At 34.4% G+C, this 12,492-nt stretch overlaps 1 protein-coding gene across 4 annotated transcripts in view; it reads left to right on the top strand.

Annotated features, from left to right (window-relative positions):
• Nucleotides 1-12,492, top strand: part of Nfib (nuclear factor I B) — a 217,516-nt gene that overhangs the window by 149,948 nt on the left and 55,076 nt on the right. For all 4 annotated transcript variants that reach the window (XM_026398590.2, XM_026398589.2, XM_026398591.2 and 1 more), the window contains exons 4-6: nucleotides 2,156-2,224; nucleotides 7,823-7,943; nucleotides 10,808-10,926. In XM_026398590.2, coding sequence (XP_026254375.1) covers nucleotides 2,156-2,224; nucleotides 7,823-7,943; nucleotides 10,808-10,926 — 309 coding nt within the window. The remainder of the gene's footprint in view (nucleotides 1-2,155; nucleotides 2,225-7,822; nucleotides 7,944-10,807; nucleotides 10,927-12,492) is intronic.

Genomic DNA, 12,492 nt, shown 5'->3' with positions numbered 1-12,492 from the left:
AGATTCTTTCTGGCTGGGCCCCTGGTGGGGAAGAAGGAAAAAGTGGGTGGTGTAGAGCCTATGGAGTGGGTGGTGGTCAAGCTGGACACTGCAAGGTGGAATTAAGGTGTGTAGGAAGAGCCTTTGATCAGGGGAACTTCAGGGGAAACCTGAGGGCAGGCATTTTCAGAGTGCAAGTAATCTTGTCTGGTTATGTATAAGTTTAAATAATGTGTTTATATCTAATATGTTTATTGTTAGTCATCTATAAAATAAACTATCCTTTAAAACCAACAAAAACAATAGAAATCTTTGCATACAATGGTAACACAGTGGTCTAGAAGATTGAAACGATTTGGTCCCTAACCAGGCAGAGAGAGTCAATTATCCTTTTTTGTATTCACAGCTTTTAGCCCTTGATACAGTGCTGGTTAAGTAGAAGTTTCTCAATAATTACTGAAATGAATTCAACTGGGTGAAAATAAATTGCTCAGGAAGTTTCTTAAAATAAAAGTGCATCGAGTGGGGATGTTTTATTATTATTCTCCTAAAAATGTACTTTTTTTCCCCCAGAGGAATGACTTAATAATGAGGCCTAAGTTTTATCACCAACTGAGACCTTGTAATTGCTTTTTACTCTTTCTTTCGTTCTGTTTCTAAAGAGGGCAACTAGATATGTATAAAACTGTTCGGACATACATGATTCCTCAGTCCACAGCAGTGAAGTGTATATGCCAATGAAATGACATCTGCCATGCTATTAAGATTAGAGAGCATTGGCAATGACCCTTGTTAGGATAAACTTTCTAAATAAAGATTCACAAGTAATATGGGACTTGTGGAATTCAGTGTGCATAATTCACTATATGGCTAATTTCTGGCTCTGTGGCTTAATTTATTGGTCACAAATAACAAGTGCTTACCATGCATGGGTTTTATATTTTCATCTCACTTTGCATTCACAGCAATTTTATGAGGTAGGTGATTTTATTATCTCCAATTTCTAGATGAGGCATTCGAGGCACAAAGAAGTACAATAACAAGACCAAGATCCCATAACTAGTAAATTGTGGCTGGAATTCAAATCCCAGCTCTCCAACATGAACACTCAGGTTGCTAACCACCCATTCTCACCTCCCTGAACTGAAACTAACGCCTTGGTCAGTTTTAAAGCTTTATGGGAAATCCAATCAAATTGCCAGTTCTTGGACTCTGGAGAGAATTTTTCCTGGAGTTCAATTCTGAGGATTTTCAGACACTCTGCTGCAAGCCATCTCCCTCCTCCTAAGTTCTTCTCTTCCTCCTCACTCTTATTACACTCCCTTGACATGCATGAGAACTGAGGGGACAGTATTGTTTGTGGGTGTCATCTTTAGCTCTGGACATAGCCAGAACAACTAGCAGACAGGCATGAATTTTCTTAGGCTCCTGAATCGTGGACCCTGCACCCAAGATGTCACCTAAGGATCATGTGTCATTCCTGGAGACCTGGATTCACTATCCTTTGTTGCTTAAAATGTCTCATTTTGAATTAAAGGGAGTTCAAAAAGTAATAGCAAGAGTAAGGAAAGCACTGAAATCATGCAAGGTGTATTAGAGATGCATGGAAATGGGTTGGTGCAAAGTAGTATTTGTTGTGTGTACAAGTTCTACTTTTATTAGTGACTGTGGAACAAGGGTGGGAGTGCTGGTAACAGCAACTCACTTTTCTTTAATCAGTGAAGGATTTGTGAAAGAACAGTGGTTTCAAGAGATCCTTGAAGTATTTCCAACAAAGTGCTAATTGTGGTTGTGGTTTTCCTTTTTCTTTCTTCCTTTTTTTTTCTTTTTTGTTAATGGGTAGACTTTAGCCTACCAGGTGCTACAGAGTCAAATGCGTTCAATGAGTGCCCTAAACATTATCAATGCATGAAATGTGGCAAATAAAACCACATTTGCACATTTGGAAAGTTAAGGAAAATTTTTTCTATGAGATTATTTAGCATCTAAACTTTTTACTTTTGTTCAAACAGAACCAGTTTGTACTCCCAAGAGCTTTGTTTTAATTTGTCCTGGTTATAAGCTTTCTTGTTTTTTATTCTAACCTTTGGTCAAACAATGAACAAATTCTAGTGTTTAATCATTTATTTTACTTTCTGCTTATGTTGATCTTTTGCCTCTTGATGTTTATTTTCAGGATACCTTGAGGATAGTTTTGTAAAATCTGGAGTCTTCAATGTATCGGAACTTGTGAGGGTATCCAGAAGTAAGTAAATGGTTTTCTTTTTACTCAAGTGTACAGTATGATGTAAAAATATTTTAAATTTTGAACCTTAAATACAGTATGAAGAGTGACTACATCTTAAGAGAATTTGCATTTGAAAATCTTAAACCTTTTGATGAAATTATTAAGTGAATGTATTATGTCTGTTTTTCTAAATTATTTACATTCAAATCAAAACTTTCTGTTGTGCAAAATTAATTTTTAGGTTGTCCTTATTGCTATGTTATTGGTATTCATCAAATTCAGTTCTCTTGTGACCATAGTTGGGCATTTATATCAAAGGAAGTGTGATTAATTAAATGTACTCTGTGTTGTTATGATAACCCACATAAGTTTCCTGTAGATAAGTGCTTTTTCATTTTACTAACATTTTGGTGGGGGTTGGAGATGTACAGGATATACACGCTAACATGCAGAGTGTAAAGGGATGCAGAAATTAACTTTGCAGATTGTAGTTGGATATAGATAGAAAGCATTGTTATCCAACACAATGTCCAATTGTTTTAACTGGCCACCTCACCTGGATACCATTCTTGGCATGCTGGATCATATTTTTTTTCCAGGGAAAACTTACCTGGCTGGCTACCTAAGCAAGGGGTATGTTCCCTTGATTAACTTTTTGACTTATTACTAATGTACGCAAATTATGTGAGATGAACTCTTAATGCACTGATTATGGTAAAGGGGGTGAGTACTCTCCTCACTCTTTTCTATGATTTAGCTTGCTCATGAAACTTTGAATGGTGTGTTTTTGTACCTGATGGTTTGATAGGAAGTGTCACAGTTTGGAATGATGTTATTCAGATGACTAGGTGGTACTCTGATTCTTGTTGTGCTGCTTATTTGGATCACATTCAGAGGTCATGAACAAGAATTATGATGATTCAAAAAGAACAGAAAGAGCAGTTACTGAGAGTGGAAGTTAGCAGTGCTTTGGAGTCCTGTTCAGTGAGGGAATCTTTAAGGTAGGAGGTAACCATGTTTTTGAACCATAGTTTCTCAAATAGCTCTGATTTCTAAAGTGGCAGAACAAACAGTGAGTTCATAAAAGAATGATACACATGAACTTCAAGACTGTGGGAACTCATCTTTTCTGGCATAATTCAGGAGCAGATAAATGTATATTCAAGAGGCTAAGGCTGTGGCTCAGTGGAAGAGTGCTTGCCTAGCACATATAGGCACTGGGTTCAGTCCTTAGTACCATATACAAAAATAAGGAAGTAAAATGAAGGCATGCTGCCCATCTACAACTACTAAATAAATAAATAAGTAAATAAATAAAATAAAAATGTATGCCCAAAAGACTGCTGTCATGGGTACATTTACCTGGGGACAGTGTAGAAGATGAAATCACATATTCTGGTGTCTCTAGGGTATGTATTTGCTGGACAAGAGGATTCCTATGGTCTACTCCATTGCCCAAGGCCATAAGCCTTTTGTGTCTTTCCAGATCAAATGTGATATGCAAAGGCCTCTAACATTTAAAATTTTTAGTTTAATTTTAGTTTTTTATTTGGAAAGGAATATAGCTGACTTGATCATTAGCACATTCCTGCATCATGTAAGGAAGGGAACATTTGCATGTTCTTATGCATTTCTCTACTGCTACTTAGTGGGAAGGCTATACTGCAATCATTATGAGGTATGAGAAGTTATTTGCTTAAATTTGTACTAAGTTTCATGATGTATTTGCATGCTTTTTATGAGAAAGGGCAGTAGAATAATCTGTCAGAAAATGTTTATTTAATAGGCAACTATGCAAAGTGCTGTCAAAGGAGAACTAGTCTGGAACCTTCAAAAGCCCAGAGTGATATTTTGAAAAATCTGAATTTCAAAAACAAAACAATAGCTTAAAAATACCTTCCTATAATAGCAGTTCAGAAACAAGGTGAATTTAACATATTTCATACATCCATTCTTAATTCATACTGTCATTTCTTAGAGGTTTTTAAGTTATTTGTTATAATGAACATAACTGATTTGTAATTAGTACATTAATTATCCATATTCATTCTTTAGTTAATTTATTCAACAAACATTTATTTTCTTCTCCATATGTAAATAGGTATCTCTAAAATGCTTGAGAAGTTATTCTCCTAAGTGTTTTAATATATTCACATTATAATCTTGTTTACACAATTGAACTTCATTGTTTATGAAATACGGGTTTGCTAAGTCAACATAAACCACAGCACAGCCCTTATGCTGTATATCACAGTTCTGACTTCTTGAAGGTTCACGGTGTGTTAATGGTTCTGTCCTCTAGGGTTTTACTATCATATGACCCACTAATGTGTATGTTGACTTTAGCTAATGAAGCTATTCAGTTTTAGGATAGTGATCTCTCTGTTGAATGATATTATCTCCATCTTAAAAGTTGATTTAGGATCAGCTTTTGGAGTGAGGAGAACAATAAGAGAGATTAAGGGTTGGCCTCTAACCCTTAGAATCTGAGGTTCTTTGGTGCTTCGCTTCTAAGAGGATATTGGCAACCTCTTAAACATGATTTGCAGCTCTCAGCTCCCTTGTAGCTCTCTGGGAGAGGTCCCACTGCCAGTCTCTGCAACTGCTCTGAGTTCTTCCAGAGCTTTTCAACAGCAAGATCTGCCTGAGACATGCTCTCCTTGTTTCTAAATAAATTGTATGTGCTGGTTTAGTATTTTGGTCATATTTATTATTAACCTACTTTTCTTTCTGTCATCTACTATTTACTCTAAGAATGCATACTTAATTTTTATAGTGTCCATGTATAAACATTATTTTTATTGCTACCTTGATACTGTGCCATAATCCTTCTGTAATAAAATTTAGAAAAAAAATTCTGAAGATTTTTTAAAAAAATTATCATTTGAATATAAATTACAACCAGTTATGTTTATGGCCAAGTAAATTGTGTTGACTGTTAAGTCATATATATTTGATAGAAATTGCAAAACTTTGTCTGAATATTATATAATATTAATAAGTTTACAAATTGTTTTCAAAAGATACAACCTATACCTTTCCTGTTCGTAACTCTTTGGATTTTATCCATGACTATTGTAGGAAACTAGAGAGATTGCTCACGTTCTCTTGACCCCTCAAGTGCCTGCTTCTAACACAAACCGTGTTTCCAATGTCACATACAACCTAGTTCTAATAATGAATTTTAAAGCATGTGGTTACTGTGGGATTTCTTACCTCATTTTTTTTTTTAACCTCTGGTGTACCTCAAGCCACAAAAAACATAGCTACATCTTAGCTGTCTAACTAACTCAAGTCATCAGACACAGTTACACATTGCATATAAATATTTTCTGTGAAAGGATGTTAAAGTATATTATATAAAATGAACAATCTGACGGAAGGCAGATAGATGCTCCAGAAATTTGGAGCAGAGACTCACTGTATGTATATTTACTTAATTTTTATAGTGATGTTCATTGCATTCCATGATTACTTTTCTATAATAAAGCTTGTGCCTCCTAATCATACTCTCTTAAAAATATCTTAAGTTAACCATGGCTGGCCTGATATTAAAGCACAATTCAACTGATAATAAACATATTTAGAATATTTATTACAAATTCTGGGTAAGAAAATGTTCTTTAAATCTGTAGCCCCTTTGGAATTTTTTATTCAACTGGAGGCAGTTAGGAGAGGGGGAGATTTAAGAGATGGTGTGTTCTTTTCTGGAATTTGTTGACACACCTTAGGAAACCCTTAGTTTCTGAAGGCCTGAAGGTAAAGAAATATATACTGGCCTTCAGCACTATTCTTTGACACCAGCCTACCTTGTCTTCACTTTGCAGATAGTCTCTGTTCTTGGTAAACCCTGTTTGGAATAATCTTCCTTCAGTATCATCCTTGCTTGTTCTCCAAAACCCAGTGCCAGATACACTGTTTCCATAGACTTGTTGGCATATTCAAGCCTGCATTAGATTTTCTCTCTGGAATCTTCTAGCATTTTGTGATCATATTATTCATCTGGGCAATCCCACTGTCTTGGTATTTGTATTTGCACAAGTGTTTTGTTCACCCAATTTGTTGCCCACTGTAGTTATTAAGGGTATCTAAGATTATTTTGTAGCCATTTGAAATACTTGACAATAATGGACATAGTCAACGACTTTTGAGTGAATAAACTTTCAGCAAGTAGATTTATTTTGCTTTTCCTACTTTGAGGACATTTTTGAGTTGTTCCATGTTTGTTAACCACACTACCATGGAAACATTTGGGGGAGAAAGCAAAGAAGGGAGGGAACTCATGTTTGCTGAGGATTTATTTTGCACAATTCTGGGCTTTTATCATTACTTACCTCATTTCCTCCTCAAAATAATTACGTGTAAAACTTATTATTATTCTTCCCAATTTAAAATTTAGGAAACTGAAGCATACAGTTTTTAAGTGGCAGAGGGGGTTTGAACTAAAAGGCTATTTATCTCCCAACACTCTTCATTCTAACAAACACACTGTCTCGCAGATTTATTCAAGATGTCTAAAAATTAATTTAAAAAATTTGAACAGGGCCTGGGGATGTGGCTCAAGCGGTAGCGCGCTCGCCTGGCATGCGTGCGGCCCGGGTTCGATCCTCGGCACCACATGCCAACAGAGATGTTGTGTCCGCCGAGAATTAAATAAATAAATAAATAAATATTGAAAATTCTCTCTCTCTCTCTCTCTCTCCTCTCTCACTCTCTCTTTAAAAAAAAATTAAAAAATAAAAAATTTGAACAGATGTACTACATTGTGCAAAAAAATAATTCTATATAAAAATTTAGTTCATAATATGTTTGCAAATTCAAACATACTTCTTCATTTACAAAGTACTATCTTAAAATACAAAGGTCCATGAGTATGTTCTAAATGATTTATAAAGTGATGGCATAAACTTTTTTTGTTTTTTTTTGTAAACAAAGTGTAACTGTTAAGTGCAGCCACACTTACGATTTATATATGAAACCTAAATATGTATTTGGGAAAAACTTGACTTTTATTTCATATTAGTAAATTTCACTTTTTAAAATAAATATCTAATTTTTGATATATAATTTATAATCATAAATTATAAATATAATTACAAATTATAAATTATAAATATAATTTTATAATTTATTATATATATTATATCCAATGATTATAAATATCATGATTTCCAATTCATTCTAATGTTAATGTTATTAATATCATAAAATAATAATCCTTGGTATTTGTGAAACTGCTTTATATTTATTGGTTTAACAATGATTCGGTTTAGCACAAATTGGTGCTTTTGAAATCAAATGTTCTGTTTTCCTGAAGGCATCTGTAAAGCAGTGAGGTGACAGGTGCAGTGACCACTGATGTCAAGAAGTGAGGGAAGAAGATTGGGAGTGGGATTAGGGGAAGTGGTAACAGTGATGACAGTTTGAATTCTCAATGTGATGAGGAAGTTTTCAAGTCCTACCCCCAGTACCAGTACTGTGGGTATTAAAACCTTGAGGTAAAGTGGATTCTCCTCTTCCTTGCCCAAAAGCTTGGAAAATATTAGGTTTTACATCTGCATAGAGATGAGAAGTATGAATGTCAGTCCCAGTGTTTCTTTTCCTTTTCCTCCTCAGCACCCATAACCCAGGGAACTGGAGTCAACTTCCCAATTGGAGAAATTCCGAGCCAACCATACTATCATGACATGAACTCCGGGGTAAATCTTCAGAGGTCTCTGTCTTCTCCACCAAGCAGGTAATAGAAAGAGGAACTAATCTTGTTGCATCTGTGTGCAGATAGGCGGGAAGGTAGATGCGCAGAGAGACAGTAGATAAATCGATAGAGAGGAGAAATAAAACAGTTTTTGCTGATAGTTTGCAGACGTTTAATCTTTCCTGGTATAATTTATTTTGATATTTGCAAATTAACTGTAAATGTACAAAGCATTTATAAAAAATCTTTGAGGGGACAAAGGAACTATGAAAATATATTAATATGATTTTTATCTTGTCCTGTGAAATGTTATAGTTGTACAAGTTTACTAATTCTTTTCGTAAGTTGATGATGTTGCGGTGTCAGTGATCCCTGATTTATAAGTGATCCATCCTGGTAACTCATGATACCACATCCACACCTGGGATAAGGAAACATGAAAAATGTATTATTACCTAACCTTAAAAGTAAAGGCCTCATTGTAGGCCAAAGTTTTCAATAAGTTAACGTTCTTTGACTAAGTTAGTTGATTCTCAGGTCCCAGTAAAGTATTACCTGCTCTGAGACTAACCAGTTTTTGTTAATGTGGATGAAGAGTGAGTAGTTGCTTTGCTTTTTCATTCTCTCTTGATGTTCTCATTTTCTCTCTTGACCTTTGATTTCGACTTTCAGTTGAGGTGAATAAATTATTATTGATGTATTGTTTTTCTCTTTTTGAGTTATATCTTTCATATCAGAAGATTCGTTTTTTTCTGGAGCATTAAATATACCCATGATCAGATAAAAGACCCTAATGAATTGCAGAGCAAAACAGGTTTTATTCTTTTAATTTTTAGAAGTAAAAGAATATCTGTAAAAATTGTTTTATTTTTTAAATTATTTATTTATTTGTTTGTTTGTTTGTTTATTGTGGTGCTGAGGTTACAACCCAGTGCCTCATATGTGCTAGGCAAGCACTCTCCCACTGAGCCACACTCCCAGCCCTGTAAAACTGTTTTATTAGAGTATTCTCAGTAAAGAAAGTTAATTGCATTTGAATTAGTTATGGGAATAGTTATATTTGTATGTTTATAAATTAAGGCCAATTTTATATCATTTATAGTCAAACTGTATTTTCATATAGTTAGATTATAAATCAAGATAATTAGATCTATTCTCACTAAATTGATCTCTGACTTGTTTAGGTCTTAAAAGTACTTTAGTTTTTCTAGATTTAAAATGTGAGTACTAACTTTCATTCCCTCTGCTGGATCAGGATGTTGTCAGCACAGATCTTTCATGGTCACTCTGTATCAGGTGCTATGTCCTTCAGAATAAACAAGTTTTGAAAACATTTCTCTACTACTTCGGTCTGAGAATAATTCCTCTCCGATTTTAATTTTTTTTGTACTTATGCTAACTCACAGATGGAAGAATTAGTTTCAAAGGAGAGTTTAAAAATATAAGCTCAAACTCTGGATACCTAAGGAAGAAACTAAAGAAAGTATTTATTCTTGCTATGGTTGAGCATGCATAGAAATGACCATCTTTGATCATGTTAATACTCTGGGAGTTGTGAGTCAAATATTAATCACAAGTGTATCTACAAATAGACCCAGGCACACAGGCTTCAAAGGCTTGGGGACCTAGTGTGGTGGGAGGAGTGTGGTCTTGGATATCCCAGGGCCTTCTTTTGTGTCTGGCTAGTCCCATTAACTTGCTCTGGAAACTCACTGAATTTCTCACTGAATTTTAACAAATGTGTCTCCTCATTTGTTAAAAAAAAAAGTAGGATTGTCTTTTCTATAGAATTTTTGAGGTCATTGTGAGTTCTGAAACCCGATGACATTACATTTATTATCACTGCATAAAGTTGATTCAGAAGGTTTTTTTTTATTTTTTATTTTTAGTTTTTTATCTGCATGGGCACAAATAAGGAATTCTTTTAATTAAAGAAAAACATTTATATTCATAGTCATAATTAACTGTTGAATAAGGATTGGTAGGAGTATATGAAAGCAGTGTATCAAGCAATGTGACTCATATCATGAATAGTTTTAAAAATTTTGCTCTAGGTATTCACTGTTTTAAATAATTAGGATGAATCATGTTTTCCTTATTAGGGTGTTTCATTCTGAAATGAAAGTATGCGTTTGGTTTGAATTTGGAAACACCTTTTTTAATGTTAATCTAAACAATAAAGGATCAATAATGTCATATTTTAGAAAAAGTTAAAGATTATTATATGAGATAGTGTATAATCAGTAAAGTACTATAAAATTTATTGTGAATTATAGGGTTAATGCTAATAATTAATATTTAATAAGTATGTTATAAATGCCAGCCACTTAACTAAATGCTTTATAGTTAATAACTCATTTATTATTCTCAGTCATCCCCCTTTGAAGCAGTTTTATTATTTCCATTTTACAGATGATTAAACTGAGTTTAGAAAGGTTAAGGAGCTTATTATTAAGAACTAATAAATGGTCAAGTCAAGACTTGAGACTTCTAAGTTCCATTACCTTACCTGTGAGTTAATATGAATTACATTGTCTATGGCAAGTGCTATGCAAATAAAATTATTAATATTGATGATCATTATAATAAGTGTCAAGTGCAATCTTAGTAACATGATATTAATATTGTCAGACAAGCCACGCTTAAGAGTTCACTTTTTATGACAGAAATATCTTGGGGAAAAACATTTTAAAAGTAGATATAGGCAGAGATGGTGTGACAAGTGATACACAACCAGAAATGTTTGCTCTTCATGTCTTGAATACTCATCATTCTTTTAGAATGATTGGATTGCTTTGTGTTTATGGAAATCTCCATAGTAAGAGTCTTCTTAAGTCATTTATTTTTCAAATGTTGTACATCCTCCCCAAAATCCAATTAATGTGACTGTTGTTATATTTTAACAGCAAAAGACCCAAAACTATATCCATAGATGAAAATATGGAACCAAGTCCTACAGGAGACTTTTACCCCTCTCCAAATTCACCAGCTGCTGGAAGTCGAACATGGCATGAAAGAGATCAAGGTGGGTGATTAGGAGATGTCTCCGGGGACATCAGAATAGAATGTTGGCTCCTTTCATAAGTTTCATCTAATAAAAATTATATCAGTAAACCAATATGGATTATATTCTCTTACTGAAATGGTTTCAGTAAATTTATTTGTGATAATATACTAGTCAGATGTTATCAAAGTTACAAAAATCCCATTTTTTCCTGTTTTATTAGATCTTTTTTCTGGACAAAGTAAGCTCTGAGAACTCACAGTTAGGTGTGTGACTGATCATCTCTGACTACATTAGTTGGTTGGATTGCAACAGAACCTCAAGTGTTGATTCGATTAGAGTAGATCGCTTTTTTCTGTGGGGCATTTCCAGGAGGAGCCAAACTTTAAACACTTTGTAGGTGTCAGTACTGAAGGTTCTCAATTAAGGGAAGCCACAGTTCTTTGAGGAAATAAATATAGCATAAATAATAAATAAAAGTATAATGTAAGAAACTTTATGTCTGAGTCAGTGTAGTTATATTTTCTAGATAAAACTACAACCCAGTGCTAGGGCAACTTTAAGGAGAAATATAATTTTAAGTAATAGGTGTTGTTTAGCTTTCTGGGGGTGAGACTTAGATTTTTTTCCCTTTTTAATGTCTATTGGATTGAATATAGTTCATTATAAGCATCTACCCCTTTTCCCACAATTACAGGGAGATTATTAAGCATGGAAATAGACAAATGAGCTAGCTGCAGTTTTTGTTAGTGTTTATACATGTGTGCAAATAAGATTTTTTATATTGGCACCATAAAGTGTATTTGAAAATTGCCTTTTAAGTCGAATTCTGCCTTTAAATAAAAGAAAGGTGCTCTTTATCAATGGCTTTCGACTCAAATTTGGGTGTGTATTTGTGGGGGTTGGAGAGGTATATGTTGAACAATCTTAGCAGACAAATAACGGTGGAGCTTGACATTTAAAGCTAAGATCAGTTCCTTAACTCAACTCCAGTTTTGTTGCTCAGAATTTTTATATTAAGTGACACAGTATTTTAAAAAATAGTGAAAAACCTCCATGGAGGAATTGGACTTTGAGTCTCTTGGGTCTTTTCAGCTTGTTGAAATTTAACTAGTAAAAAGTAGGGGCAGGCAAAAGCATAGCCAACTGCTGAGATGGGTAGGTAAGTTTGAGAATGGTTCTGTGTACCATGTGACTAGACATTGTGCATAGGAAAGGAAGTGATAGATGACAGGGGTCATTTCGTAGAAGGACTTAAAGATCAGCCAGATCCATCCTTTCGTTATGTAGGAGACAACAATCATCTTTATAAAACATAAACAGCATTATGTCACACTGGCTTTGGGTCCTTAGTGAGATCTCAGTACTTTTAGGGGAAGATCAGAACTCCCTCCTTTGACTGACAGGCTTGGCCTCTGGCTGCAGCTGCAGCTCAGCAGGTGCCATTGGGCTTTTCCTTCCTGTTTGCACCTGAGCCTGCGGCTTTGTTTAGATTTAGTAATGTAACACCCAGGACCTTCTTATAATCCTTGTCCTCTGGAATGTTCTTCTCCTGACTCTTGCTCTAGCAAATTCTTTTCCATCCTT

Source organism: Urocitellus parryii, chromosome 4 (assembly GCF_045843805.1).
Source record: "Urocitellus parryii isolate mUroPar1 chromosome 4, mUroPar1.hap1, whole genome shotgun sequence".
Classification (NCBI taxonomy): Eukaryota; Metazoa; Chordata; class Mammalia; order Rodentia; family Sciuridae; genus Urocitellus; species Urocitellus parryii.
The sequence above is the reverse complement of the archived record's forward strand: the minus strand, read 5'-3'. Positions and strand labels throughout refer to the sequence as shown.